Source organism: Phyllopteryx taeniolatus, chromosome 21, assembly GCF_024500385.1.
Source record: "Phyllopteryx taeniolatus isolate TA_2022b chromosome 21, UOR_Ptae_1.2, whole genome shotgun sequence".
Lineage (NCBI taxonomy): Eukaryota > Metazoa > Chordata > Actinopteri > Syngnathiformes > Syngnathidae > Phyllopteryx > Phyllopteryx taeniolatus.
In genome coordinates, this window is record NC_084522.1 from 16,789,757 (window position 1) to 16,805,199 (window position 15,443).

Below are 15,443 nucleotides of genomic sequence, written 5' to 3' on the forward strand. Positions count from 1 at the left end.
AAAGTGCCTTTCAGAGCACTTTATTAACAAACTGAGGATGAACATAACTGTACAAAATGTATATCTTGGCACTGATCGCTCCTTTTTAGGAAAGTGCAACATCTATACTTTGTCTTCTTTTTAGAATTTTTTTGTCAGTTTTAACTGTCTGAATCAGTGGTTCTCAACTGTTGTCATCCTGGGACCCGCATTTTCCTATTGTTGCAAAGTCGCAACCCACTTTCATAAGAGGTAACAACAATAAAACAAATTTGTTTAACAATAGCCTGTAAAAACACGAACAGTATATGATGTTTTTAAATGACGTTTCAAATGAGTTTGCTGTAGGGCCATAACGTCTGCCAACCGAAGGCTGAGCTGTCTCCAAATGCAATATTTTTTCGTGCCCCAATTTGGTCAGGGTTGGCCCTGCTATCTCACTGAGAGTACTGTTCCACTGTTTGCTCGTCAAACCCCTTGAACAGCTTTACAAAAAAGCCATCAAGGTGTTTGACAAGAAACCAGTCGTAACATCATTGTGCAATTTTAGAAAAATATCATCTCAGCTTTCCACCTTATCGTGGTGGAGGGGTTTGTGTGTCCCAATGATCCGAGGAGCTAAGTTGTCTGGGGCTTTATGCCCCTGGCAGGGTCACCCATGGCAAACAGGTGTTAGGTGAGGGACCAGAAAAAGCACGGCTCCAAAAATCCCTATGACGAGTACAATAAATGGATTCAGGTTTCCCTTGCCCGGACGTGGGAAACCGGGGCCCCGCTCTGGAGCCAGGACCGGAGGTGGGGCTCGAAGGCGAGCGCCTGGTGGCTGGGCCTGCACCAGTGGGGCCCGGCCGGGCACAGCCCGAAAGGGTAACGTGGGTCTCCCTTCCCATGGGCTCACCACCTGTAGGAGGGGCCATAGGGGTCGGTGCAGTGCGATCCGATCCCCGGCTACAGAAGCTGGCTCTAGGGACCTGGAATGTCACTGCTCTGGCAGGGAAGGAGCCCGAGCTGGTGTGTGAGGTTGAGAAGTTCCGACTAGATCTAGTCGAACTTGCCTCCATGCACAGCTTGGGCTCTGGTACCTGTCCTCTCGAGAGGGGTTGGACTCTCTTCCACTCTGGAGTTTCCCACGGTGAGAGGCGCCGAGCAGGTGTGGGTATACTTATTGCTCCCCGGCTCGGCGCCTGTACGTTGGGGTTCACCCCGGTGGACGAGAGGGTAGCCTCCCTCCGCCTTCGGGTGGGGGGACGGGTCCTGACTGTTGTTTGTGCCTATGCACCAAACAGCAGTTCAGAGTACCCACCCTTTTTGGAGTCCTTGGAGGGGGTGCTGGAGAGCGCTCCCGCTGGGGACTCCATCGTTCTGCTGGGGGACTTTAATGCTCACGTGGGCAATAACAGTGAGACCTGGAAGGGCGTGATTGGGAGGAACGGCTCCCCCGATCAGAACCCGAGCGGTGTTCTGTTATTGGACTTCTGTGCTCATCACGGATTGTCCATAATGAACACCATGTTCAAGCATAAGGGTGTCCACACGTGCACTTGGCACCAGGACACCCTAGGTCGCAGTTTGATGATCAACTTTGTGGTCATGTCAGCAGACATACGGCCGCATGTCTTGGACACTTGGGTGAAGAGAGGGGCGGAGCTGTCAACTGATCACCACCTGGTGGTGAGTTTGCTCCGATGGTGGGGGAAGATGCCGGTCCGATGTGGCCCGCCCAAACGTATTGTGAGGGTCTGCTGGGAACGTCTGGCAGAATCCCCTGTCAGAAGGAGTTTCAACTCCCACCTCCGACAGAATCTTGCTCATGTTCTGAGGGAGGCGGGGGACATCGAGTCCGAGTGGACCACGTTCCGCGCCTCCATTGCAGAGGCGGCCGACCGGAGCTGTGGCCGTAAGGTGGTCGGTGCCTGTCGTGGCGGAAATCCCCGAACCCGTTGGTGGACACCAACGGTGAGGGATGCTGTCAAGCTGAAGAAAGAGTCCAATTGGACCTTTTTGGCCTGTGGCACTCCTGAGGCAGCTGATGGTTACCGGCTGGCCAAGCGGAATGCAGCTTTGGTGGTCGCTGAAGCAAAAACTCGGGCATGGGAGGACTTCGGTGAGGCCATGGAGAAAGACTTCCGGACGGCTTCGAGGAAATTCTGGTCCACCATCCGGCGTCTCAGGAGGGGGAAGCAGTGCACCATCAACACTGTTTATAGTGGGGATGGGGCGCTGCTGACCTCGACTCGGGACGTTGTGAGCCGGTGCGGAGAATACTTCGAAGACCTCCTCAATTCCACCGACACGCCTTCCCATGAGGGAGCAGAGTCTGCGTTCTCTAAAGCGGGCTCTCCGATCTCTGGGGTTGAGGTCACGAGGTGGTTAAAAAGCTCCTCGGTGGCAGGGCCCCGGGGGTGGATGAGATTCGCCCGGAGTTCCTCAAGGCTCTGGATGTTGTAGGGCTGTCCTGGTTGACACGCCTCTGCAACATCGCATGGACATCGGGGACAGTGCCTCTGGATTGGCAGACTGGGGTGGTGGTCCTCCTTTTTAAGAAGGGGGATCAGATTCAGGAGGAGTAGTGTGGTTTTCGTTCTGGCCGTGGAACAGTGGACCAGCTCTACACCCTTGGCAAGGTCCTCGAGGGTGCATGGGAGTTTTGTGGACTTGGAGAAGGCGTTCGACCGTGTCCCTCGGGGTCCTGTGGAGGGTGCTTCGGGAGTATGGGGTACCGAACCCCCTGATACGGGCTGTTCGGTCCCTGTACGACCGGAGTCAGAGTTTGGTCCGCATATCCGGCAGTAAGTCGGACTCGTTTCCGGTGAGGGTTGGACTCCGCCAAGGCTGCCCTTTGTCACCGATTCTATTTAGAACTTTTATGGACAGAATTTCTAGGCGCAGCCAAGGCGTAGAGGGGGTCCGGTTTGGTGGCCTCAGTATTGCATCTCTGCTTTTTGCTGATGATGTGGTTCTGTTGGCTTCATCAAGCCGTGACCTCCAACTCTCACTGGAGCAGTTCGCAGCCGAGTGTGAAGCGGCTGGGATGAGAATCAGCACCTCCAAATCTCAGACCATGGTCCTCAGTCGGAAAAGGGTGGCGTGCCCTCTCAAGGTCGGGGATGAGATCCTGACCCAAGTGGAGGAGTTCAAGTATCTTGGGGTCTTTTTCACGAGTGAGGGAAGAATGGAACGGGAGATCAACAGGCGGATCTGTGCAGCGTCTCTTTGTATCGATCCGTTGTGGTAAAGAAGGAGCTAAGCCGAAAGGCGAAGCTCTCGATTTACCGATCGACCTACGTTCCTACGCTCACCTATGGTCACGAGCTGTGGGTCGGCCGAAATGAGTTTCCTCCGCAGGGTGCAAACAGCTCAAATAACAGCCTACAAAGATTCGTTCCACTTGACATTGTTTTAAGTTCTATTGAGTGTTTGAGCTATTGAATGTAAAATTACCAGTCATATATATTCTGGGGATTATTGGGAAAATCATGTTCTGCAGGTTTGCAGACATTCGGTGCTTACCAGATGAAAGCAGGATCACTGCCTGTAAAAGAGCCACCTCAGTGTCATCCAAGTTAAAGGAGGACAGTGAGACACCAAGGTCAAAAATGGCATCCGACACTACACCCAGGCCTCCGTTCTTGAGTTGACCTCGTGTGACTGCCATCTCCCCATTAAGTGTGAGGGTCTCACTCTCTGGATCATAGCGAACAGCAGCTCGCAATGACATGACTTCCATACAGCAACCTCTCAGCAATATGATCTGGTCTTCAGATGGCAGCTGTTAACAAGAAGAAAAATGAGCTTGAAGTAAGGTATTTCCATAATATAAATAATATTGTAAAATAAATATAAAATGGTTGCAAAAATGCACACACCCTAAAACTAATACACTGAGGAAGTAGTATCAAGCATTTTTTCTTGTCTTTTGTTTGCCTTATAAAATGTGATTTGATCTTGATCTAAGTTACAACAAAAGACAAGCACAGTCTGCTTAAACTAATGCCACGAAAATAATTGGATTAGTCAAATAGTTCTCATGTTTTAATGGGACACACCATGAAACTTTCACAGTGCAAGGGTGAAAAAAAGTATGTAAACCCCAATGATAATGACTATTCCATCCATCCATTTTCTTCTGCTTATCCGAGGTCAGGCTGTGGGGGCAGTAGCTTTAGCAGGGACGCCCAGACTTCCCTCTCCCCAGCCGCTTCCTCTAGCTCTTCTGAGGGGATCCTGAGGCGTTCCCAGGCAAGCCGAGAAACGTAGTCTCTCCAGCGTGTCCTTGGCCGTCCCCAGGGTCTCCTCCCGGTGGGACGTGCCTGGAACACCTCACCAGGGAGGTGCCCAGGAGGCATCCTAATCAGATGCCCGAGCCACCTCATCTGGCTCCTTTCGATTGCGGAGGAGCGGCTCTACTCTGAGCCCCTCCCGGATGACAGAGCTTCTCACCCTATCTCTAAGGGAGAGATAGGGTGAGACACCCTACGGAGGAAACTTATTTCGGCTGCTTGTATCCAGGATCTTGTTCTTTTGTCATGACCCACAGCTTGTGACCATAGATGAGGGTAGGAACGTAAATCGACCGATAAATTGAGAGCTTCGCCTTTCCGCTTAGCTCCTTCTTCACCACAACGGACCGATACAAAGTCCGGAATAATGACTATTCCAAGAGGTAATTGGAGTCAGGAGTTAGCCAACCTAGAGACCAATCAATGAGACAAGTTTGGAGGTGTTGGTTGAAGCTCACACCAGCTCTGAGTTTTCTGTTCTCAAGAAGCTTTGTAAAAAATGCCTCACACAAAAGAGCAGTCAGAATACCTACAATTAAAAATGGTTACCTTATATTAAACTGGATAAGATCACAAAAGTATCTCTAAAAGCCTACATGTTTATCATACCACGGTAAGACAGATTGCCCAAAAATGGAAAAAGTTCAGCACTGTTGGTACTCTTCCAAGTAGTGGCCATCATGTAAAGAGGATGTACTTCCTGTGGCTTCTGAGAAAGCACGGCCTGCCACCGGAGCTGCTGAGACAGTTCTACACAGCGGTCATCGAATCAGTCCTGTGTTCTTCCATCACAGTCTGGTTTGGTGCTGCTACAAAAAAGGACAAACTCCGACTGCAACGGACAATCAAAACTGCTGAAAGGATTGTCGGTACCCCCCTACCCATCCTTGAGGACTTGCACGCTGCCAGAACTAAGACAAGGGCGTGCAAAATCCTCTCGGACCCTCCCCACCCCGGTCACCAGCTCTTCCAGCTCCTTCCCTCAGGTAGGCGCTACCGATCAATGCAAACTAGAACTAGTAGACATTCCAACAGCTTCTTCCCTCTTGCAATCAACTTTTTAAACAGCTAAACTATAATTCCATTACAACAAGCTGGCAATTTTTTGACTTGAGTTCGTTGTCACATTTCTTTGGGGCCAATTATGTATTACTCGTGCACTCGCTGTAGTTGTCTCGCCATGCTGCACTATTTGCATATACTGGCCACTCATGCCAGAGTAGCATCTGCTCCATTTGCACACTGATTGAGGAGTATCCGTAACATTTGCACAACCATTGTCCCAGATTACCGCACTACTCGTCACTTTAAACCGCATACACTCCTTGAAGTCTCAGCGCCCTTTGCACAATGGTCATTGCACCGGACTATTGCGATATTAGTCATTCGAACTGCTCTAAGTGCTAGAGGACTCTGCATCTTTTTGCACAATTGTTTTTTGTCAATGTCTTTATGTCTCCAAAGTGTTCTGTAAATTGACTGTCTGTTGGACTAGAGCGGCTCCAACTACCGGAGACAAATTCCTTGTGTGTTTTGGACATACTTGGCAAATAAAGATGATTCTGATTCTGATTCTGAAGTTGACTGTAACAATACAGCGCAGAATGCTCAATGAGCACAGCACGACCCTTCAGACACGGCACTTCTGCGCACCCCTCCTCTCCTACCTCAAGAGCAGCTGCCTCCCTCCCACACCGCCTGGCCTCGCGGAATGTACTTGACAACTAATGGACAGTAAAGCATCACTGAACCAGATTTGAGTAGGTTGAGGCCGGATACTGGACAAGGAAGGGGATGCAGAGGGGGTGAAGATGCTTCCATTGTGGAAAGAAGGGACATTGGTTAGACACTGAATCTGAGACTGTCTGAAGAAGATAAATAAAAATAAAAGTGCAAGACATTTGCAAACATGGTGGCGATCGACCCAGTTCGTCCGGCCTCTGGCCCATAGACAGAGCTGCGCTTAACTGGCGATAGATATACAGACACATGCATTCAACATGGCTCTTTCTTTTTATTTTTCTGCAATAAAGACGCGCTTGCCACTGATAACACTGCTATGCTTAGATTAGTTATTTAACTTACAGTCACCACCAGACATTCATTTACGCATTTATGGAGTTAATGTATGCAACTATGAAGTATAATTGATAGATCCCTTTGAATTAGAAAGACGTCCTCCCATCACAACAACCATGACTAATGCAGGTAAGAATATTGACCTATCTGAAATGTAGAATCATTATTTGTAATTGTTTGAGGATCTATTCCCCACGCAGCTGTTTGGTCTGGGACCTAAAGTTTAGCAGTTTGGAACTGCTTGAACAAATCTACAGTGGGCCGGGGATGGTGTAACTTGGCCTGGGGCCTGAAGGAAGGTGATCAAGGAATCACCTGAAATGTAGGATGGTTATTGTAATTTTCACTCGTGGACATTCTGTCTTGGAAAAATACATTTTTTTTGGAGGGGGGGGGGGGGGGGGGGGTAATCATCAGATGAATCAAAATCCTGGTTAAACTCATGGTTAATTCCACTGATATAAATAAATCAGGAACACAAATGTGAAAAGCAAAATGTTGGTTTCTTACTGTGAGGGGTGAGAATATCAGTTTTGTGAAAATGCGCAATTCGCAACACTGAGTTCAAAACGCCGATTTGTTTGCACTCACAGAGTTAAGTTATGTGTGAAGGTCAGAAGGAGCTACTTTGTGTCTTTGTAGATCTAGAGAAAGCATATGACAGAGTACCCAGAGAGGAACTGTGGTACTGCATGCGGAAGTCTGGAGTGGCAGAAAAGTATGTTAGAATAATACAGGACAAGTACGAGGGCAGCAGAACAACGGTGAGGTGTGCTGTAGGTGTGACAGACAAATTTAAGGTGGACGTGGGACTGCATCAGGGATCAGCCCTGAGCCCCTTCCTTTTTGCAGTGGTGATGGATAGGCTGACAGATGAGGTTAGACTGGAATCCCCGTGGACCATGATGTTTGCAGATGACATTGTGATCTGCAGTGAAAGCAGGGAGCAGCTGGAGGAACAGTTAGAAAGATGGAGGCATGCACTGTAAAGAAGAGGAATGAAGATTAGCCGAAGTAAAACAGAATATATGTGCATGAATGAGAGGGGTGGTGGGGGAAGAATGAGGCTACAGGGAGAAGAGATAGCAAGGGTAGAGGACTTTTAAATACTTGGGGTCAACCGTCCAGAGCAATGGTGAGTGTGGTCAGGAAGTGAAGAAACGAGTCCAAGCAGGTTGGAACGGGTGGAGGAAGATGTCAGGTGTGTTATGTGACAGAAGAGTCTCTGCTAGGATGAAGGGCAAAGTTTATAAAACAGTGGTGAGGCCAGCCATGATGTACGGATTAGAGACAGTGGCACTGAAGAAACAACAGGAAGCAGAGCCGGAGGTGGCGGAAATGAAAATGTTGAGGTTCGCTCTCGGAGTGACCAGGTTGGATAAAATTAGAAATGAGCTCATCAGAGGGACAGCCAAGGTTCGATGTTTTGGAGACAAAGTTAGAGAGAGCAGACTTCAATGGTTTGGACACGTCCAGAGGAGAAATAGTGAGTGTATTGGTAGAAGGATGATGAGGTTGGAGCTGCCAGGCAAGAGAGCTAGAGGAAGACCAAAGAGAAGGTTGATGGATGTCGTGAGGGAAGACATGATGGCAGTTGGTGTTCGAGAGGAGGATGCAGGAGATAGGTTTACATGGAAAATGATGACACGCTGTGGCGACCCCTAACGGGACAAGCCGAGTCTTCGACTGTGGTTGTCCTACCCGATGGGCCCGACCTGAAGGAGCCATGCCTCTTAATCACTCACCTAGCAGTGATTAAGTGCAGGTGTCGGACCGGGTTTCAGCACGTCAGTGCTGTTTCCCGGTCCAACATTAAGCCTTTTTGAGTGGTGGCCCAAGCCAAGATGGGGTACCTGTACTGGCCCCGTATAGTCATGATATAATAAGTTTGAGTGATTACTTTTTATGTTGCGTCTTTCTGCTGTATTATTGTACTAAGCAGCAGGTCAGGCTGGGGGAGACCACGTCATCCACACGCAGCATCAGCACTGGGGCGCCCCAAGGTTGTGTCCTCTCTCCGATGCTCTTCACTCTCTACACGAACGACTGCACCTCAGCGAACCCGACTGTCAAACTCCTGAAGTTTGCAGATGACGCCACTGTCATCGGCCTCATCAAGGACGGTGACGAGTCTGCATATCGACAGGAAGTGGAGCGGTTGGAGCTGTGGTGCGGCCGACACAACCTGGAGCTCAACACGCTCAAGACTGTAGAGATGGTTTATTTGGTTTGTTCTCTGTCAATTGACTGTCTGTTGTCGTACTAGAGCGGCTCCAACTACCAGGGACAAATTCCTTGTGTGTTTTTTGGACATACTTGGCAAATAAAGATGATTCTGATTCTGATTCTGCGTTGGTTTTCGCCACTTTCTTCTTTGGGATTGGAACTGGGAACCTAAATGTTTTAATTTGAACGATTCCGGAATGGGCACGGTGCCCGACTGGTTAGAGCGTCTGTTTCACTGTTCTGAGGACCGGGGTTCAATCCCCGGCCCCGCCTGTGTGGAGTTTCTCCCCGTACTTGCGTGGGTATTCTCCGGGCACTCCGGTTTCCTCCCACATCCGAAAAACATGCATGCTAGGTTAATTGACAACACTAAATTGCCCGCAGGTGTGACTGTGAGTGCGAACGGTTGTTTGTTTGTATGTTCCCTGCGATTGGCTGGCAACCAGTTCAGGGTGTACCCCGCCTCCTGCCCGATGATTCCTGGGATAGGCTCCAGCCCGCCCGCGACCCTTGTGAGGAGAAGCAGCTCAGAAAATGGATGGATGGATGGATGGATTCCGGAATGTTAGTCCCAGTTCCAATCGTATTGTGAGGGTCTGCTGGGAACGTCTGGCAGAATCCCATGTCAGAAGGAGTTTCAACTCCCACCTCTGGGACCATCGGGGACAGTGCCTCTGGATTGGCAGACTGGGTGGTGGTCCCCCTGGTCTTAAAAAGGGGGACCGGAGGGTGTGTTCCAACTACAAGGGGATCACACTCCTTAGCCTCTCTGGTAAGGTCTATTCAGGGGTGCTGGAGAGGAGGGTCCGTCGGGAAGTCCAATCTCAGATTCAGAAGGAGCAGTGTGGTTTTCGTCCTGGCCGTGGAACATGGGACCAGCTCTTCAGCCTTGGCAGGGTCCTCGAGGATGCATGGGAGTTCGCCCAATCAATCTACATTTGTTTTTTGGACTTGGAGAAGGCGTTCGACCGTGTCCCTCTGGGAGTCCTGTAGGGGGTGCTTCTGGAGTATGGGGTACCGAACCCCCTTATACGGGCTGTTCGGTCCCTGTACGACCGGTGTCAGAGTTTGGTCCGGATTGCCGGCAATAAGTCGGACTCGTTTCCGGTGAGGGTTGGACTCCACCAAGGCTGCCCTTTGTCACCGATTCTGTTCATAACTTTTATGGACAGAATTTCTCGGCGCAGCCGAGGCGTAGAGGGGGTCCAGTTTGGTGGTCTCAGTATTGCATTTCTGCTTTTTGCAGATGATGTGGTTCTGTTGGCTTCATCAGGCCATAATCTCCATATCTCACTAGAGCGGTTCGCAGCCGAGTGTGAAGCGGCTGGGATGAGAATCAGCACCTCCGAATCTGAGACCATGGTCCTCAGTCGTAAAAGGGTGGAGTGCCCTCTCCAGGTCGGGGATGAGATCCTTCCCCAAGTGCAGGAATTCAAATATCATGGGGTCTTGTTCACAAGTGAGGGAAGAATGGAACTCGACTCGGGAAATCGACAGGCGAATCGGTGCAGTGTCTGCAGTAATGCGGACTTTGTATCGGTTCCAAGCCGAAAGGCGAAGCTCTCTATTTACCAGTTGATCTACGTTCGTACCCTCACCTATGGTCACGAGCAATAGAACACAATCCCAGATACAAGCGGCCGAAATGAGTTTCTTCCGCAGGGTGTCCGTCCGGGCTCGCCCTTAGAGATAGGGTGAGAAGCTCAAATGCCTCAGGATCCCCTCAGAAGAGCTGGAGGATGTGGTTGGGGAGAGGGAAGTCTGGGCTTCCCTCCTAAAGCTACTGCCCTGCGACCCGACTTCGCATAAGCGGAAGAAAATGGATGGATGGGTGGATATTTACACAATACCCCTCGGCAAGCTGGGAATTCCATCGTCAACTTCCTGTGACAATATATTTAATTTGAGTTTACTCAAACGGCATGTGAAATAATAAACAAGGCCTATTTAACTAGTGGCCCATTTGATCGTGTTGTGTTTTCAGTGATCAATAAAAAATGGCGATACAGAAACTCATAGGATGACAAGTTTTGTCCAAGTGGGCTTGCCGTAAATAGCTGCTCCTTCACAAAAGATCAACTGGGCAAATCGAAACATACATATATCCAAGCAACGAACAACAAACTCCCTCACTATTCGCTACAAACTTTGGAAAACAAGACGGGCTTCAAAATGTCTCTTTTAAAGCTGAAAAAACGCAAAGTGGATGTTGAAAAGTGACAATTCCTGATGGAACGGACTGAAACTGATTTATTTTCTCTGCCAAACGCAACGGGTATTAAATCGATGTGTTTACTGTGCAACAAGAGCATAACTGTGATGACGCAATATAATGTAAAGCGCCACCACAAAACAATGCACCACTCCTTTCAAACTTTTCCAGAGGGCGAAATAAAGTGCAAAGCGTTCTTTTCAATGGAGTAAGGTGGCAATCAGTCGCTTTACAGACCAAGAGAGAGCCAGGATAGCATCTCTGTGTGTAGCATGGACGCTAACTGTTTCCGACTCATTAAAGAAGAGACCTTTAATGAGTCGGAAACAGTAAACAACTGCACATTTGCTGTCATTGATGATGTGTTTTTTGACAACAAAAGGAGTTTTTCACTTCACCTATTAAAACACACAACATTGCTTTGCAGGGTGGAAGGAAGTTGCAGGAAAACCTTCTGGGAAACCTTGGAGAAACAGAATTTATGTCTTGCTGTGGACCAGTCAACTGATTGTACAGACATGGCCCTGTTCAAGTGTGATGCTAAAATGCAGGTAATTTATTTTTCTATCCTATTCCATCCATCCATCCATCCATCCATCCATCCATCAATTTTCAGAGCCGCTTCTCCTCACTAGGGTCGCGGGCGTGCTGGAGCCTATCCCAGCTATCATCGGGCAGGAGGCGGGGTACACCCTGGACTGGTTGCCAACCAATCGCACATTGGAACACATTTTAACAAGAAACATGAACTCCATGCACATGATTTGCTCTCGCGAGCCACATAAAATGATGTGGTGGGCCAGCTCTGGCCCCCGGGCCTTGAGTTTGACACAGTTAATTATCCAATTATCTCATGAATATGCTGATTGGCTGGTAAGTCTGGGAAACTACGAGCCACAGTGGCTGGTGAGCAAAACATTTCATGTCTAGCCCCGCATATAGTGTATATCCGTTCCCGATACAGCTTCTCCTCATTAGGATCAAGTGGAACTAGTCTGTCCCAGCTTACTTCAGGGGAAAGGAGAGTTACAAGAGTAGTCGCCACTCAATCGCAGTACACATATACTGTAGACAAGAAACTATTCACACTCACATTATTGGCACCTATAAGCAAATTAGTTAATGTTCATGGTCATAAAATGTTATTGATTCTGTGGCTGCACGTACCTCACAAAACATAGGTAGCTTTTTGGCAAAGTCTACCACTCGTGTTATAGCAGGGGTGATAATTTTTGTGAATTGGTTGAATGTCTCTAAATCCACTTTACTTCCTTCTGGGGTATTGACTGTGGATGAATGACCAATATTCGCAGGCTGAAAAGACAAGAAGGAAATTTTAGTGTATACAAACAGAATGAATGAAACACAAACAGCAGATTTAAACTTGTCTCACCAGTGGTGGGTTATTCAGTCAGTTAAAGATGGGGTTTAATAAATCCAGTTGAAGATTTGTTTTGGGAGCTGTACTAAACTACAGTGTTAAACTGTAACACCAAGTAACACAAAATATAGATACAGTTGAACCTTGTTTTAACAGACTGAAAGGGGCGGGGGTCGTCCATTACAGCCAATTGTCTTATATTGAAGCACTTTTTTTGTGTGTGGCCATATGCACCCATATTACCCATATTACCGTACCGTGCAAAATTATTGTTTTGTACTTTTTTCATGCCAGCCAGTACAGAACAAAGGTATTGTAAATAAATACATCAAAGCTTAAATGTCTGAAAAGTTTAAAATTTTATCCAAACGCTGTTGTTGTAGTGACTAGTGGCAAATCGTGGCGAGTCGCATTCATGAGCCTCGAGGAATTAGTGTGCTTCCTTTTTTCAAAATCGGTAAAGATTAGATGCCATAGATGAATGGCTTAAAAAACCTGTTACTGTGCCAAAAATATCAGGGTTTCCCACATATACATTTACTTGTGGCGCCCACCACAAAACAATTTTGGCCACAGCAAATAGATTTTGGCTTTTGCCCCACGCATAAACTAATTCAGTTGACTCATTTGTCCAAAATTATATCGTTTTTAAGTTGTGTAAATGATCTTTATGACGCCAATAAGGATATATATTCATTCAACCATTAAGTCTCATGTCCACCATTCAAATATGAGTGTCAGCAGCCCACTTTACTTCATATTGCCACAGGACTCATACTGTAAATCCACAAGTTAAATTCTTCAGTAAAATAATTTAGAAAAAGTTCCAAAAAAAGTATTTATTTGTAATTTTATGTAAAGTACTGCCTTGTTTTAAAAACAACTACATTGCTGCAAAAAATCAAGCTCATTTGCTAACAAATAAACATTTTAAACAAATTTAAATTACACTCATTGTTTTCTCCCTTAATCCAAACCCAATGTTCAATGAAAAAAAACCTGACTGTAAAAATGGCTTAAAAATAAAGATAAAATACAATAAATAATACTACATTCAAAACATGAAGAGTAAAAATAAAACAGTTCTAATGTACATTAAAAGGTAAATTAAATAGCTAAAAGCTAAGTTAAAAAGGTGGGTCTTGAGCCTGTTCTTCTACATAGAATATATGTGAACACACGCATGCCTGTTGATCTATATGCCACTGGTCTTTGCTCTTTTAAAATTATATAGAAAAGAAATGACCTGTTTAGTAAATCACTGCTTGTTGCAGACAAATTACAGCCATCCATCCATTTACCGTACAGCTTATCTTCACTAAGGTCGCGGGCGTGCTGGCGCCTATCTCAACTAACTCTGGGGTTCTAGAGTTCTCAAGAAAATTTTTAACATCTTTGTCTTCTGACCTTTAAGTCTTAATATCTTTGGTTCAGTCGTCAGGCAGAAAGCCTCGATGACTGCAGGTCTGTTAGAAGCTATCTTGAACAGCCAAAGGTTAGATGCAGCAATCATTTGCCAAGCTTGCTTGATGACACAGATGGCTCCTGCTTCCATAGAGAAGTACTTGAGACTGTCATCGTCGTTTTGCTCAACGTGCTGTCTGGTGATCACTGACAAACTTTGCCTCTTCTTGCTTGGCTGCTCTTTTGAAGCTCTAACTGTGGGAGATGGGCTGTTGCCAAAGACATGTACACGTATTCTGTAGTGCCTAATGTCATTGCTTGGATTGTTGTTGCGGTACCACAAGAAGCGGAGATAATCCCTATGGTCTTCTCGTACCACAAAGCAGTGAAACGTGGTGAATATCTGCGGTAACAGCCATAAGTTCTTTCCTGAAGCTTAACAGCGCACCCAGCGACCTGTTGTTAAGATCAGGCCTAGTAAGCAACATGTCGCTCAGAGAAATTATCTCAAAGGAAGCACTCAAATAGAAGACCATGCGAATTTGCTCTGGCTTCTTGGGATGATAGACCCCAAATGATGGGACGAACCAGCACTCTTGGCCATGGTGGAGTGACTTCAGCATCCTGGTTGATGAGCAGCTTCTCCATAAACTCAAGGTACTGTTCCTTCATCGTCGGCTGCTTTTGTAGAGTTCACCAAAGTCAAGAGAGGCGATGGTAGGCATATTCTCTGTTATTGGGTCGCTATAGTCTTGGGAACAGAAAGGCAGAGGCGAAAGCCAGCTGTTAGAGCTATAGTACTCATCTTTCATTAACTGAAGAAAACCCAAACATTTCATAGATGACACAAGTTGGTAGTCATTGGGTAACTGACAGAAGACAAACTGGCCCAGACTCTCTCCGGCATCTGTCAGTGTGTGTGACGTGTTGTGAGGTTCTTAATGAGGGGCTGACAGTTGAAGTTCTCCTTTACTTGAATCTTACTGGTGCATGGCTCCAAGTAAGTAGTACAGCCATTTTCCAAGGTAGAGGTCTTGAAGGCGTGCACTTGAGATGGCCTGTGTGTTTCCCCAAGACACACCTCACCAACATTGACCAACATTAAGTCAATTTTTGAGCAAAGGGTGCATCATGGAGACCGTTAATCTGATCCCGCACTTCATACACTCTCAAAATATCTCTCCCCAATAGTAGAAGGATGTTGGCCTCTGAATCAAAGGGAGGAATCTCTCCGGCGATGCATTTCATGTGGCTGTGATGAAGAGCTGCATTTAAAGTGGGAATCTCAGGGCAGTTATTTGCGATCTGGTTGCATTTCAAAAGTGTTGGAAGTGGGAGACAAATCTCATCTGCTGATTTGATTAAGAACCCACAGGCCCTTCTGCCGGCCGCCTGCTTGAGTCCTGCATTTCTTCAGCGTGTAAGGTTGTGCATCTCCACTGATTTTAAAGCGGTTAATGAATTCAGACCTTGCCAAGTACCGATTGCTTTGTTTGTCTAGTGTGGCATACACACGTTTTGACTCTTCATGTCGTCCTTTGGGACCACGTTGAAGAGGCATATCTTTAAGAATGCTCTCTCTCTCACTCCGTCTCCACAGGCTTCAGTGCACCTAGTGGTAACCTCATAGTCTTCAGGTTCATCAGGCTCCCCGCCATTCTCTGAGACAGGTGATTGGAACTTGACCTTTCGAAGGAGCCAGGCCTGGATGGAGTGCTGAAACGTGGTGAATGCTTTCACATTCCTTACATTGTATTTTCGCCGGACAATCCCTGGTGATGTGACTTGTGTGTAACATAGAATGGGCTTTCAGAAACTGTTTGTGGTCTTTGTAACTCTTCTCACTGATGACCTTGCAGTTCCTTAGTGACTGAGGCTTGTC

General features: G+C 47.2%; 1 protein-coding gene across 2 annotated transcripts in view; it reads right to left on the reverse strand.

Annotated features, from left to right (window-relative positions):
• thrb (thyroid hormone receptor beta) overlaps positions 1-15,443 on the reverse strand; it is a 45,579-nt gene that overhangs the window by 17,009 nt on the left and 13,127 nt on the right. For both annotated transcript variants that reach the window (XM_061760871.1, XM_061760870.1), the window contains exons 7-8: positions 11,944-12,090; positions 3,490-3,748 (exon numbers count right to left, since the gene is read on the reverse strand). In XM_061760871.1, the coding sequence (XP_061616855.1) occupies positions 3,490-3,748; positions 11,944-12,090 (406 nt within the window). The remainder of the gene's footprint in view (positions 1-3,489; positions 3,749-11,943; positions 12,091-15,443) is intronic.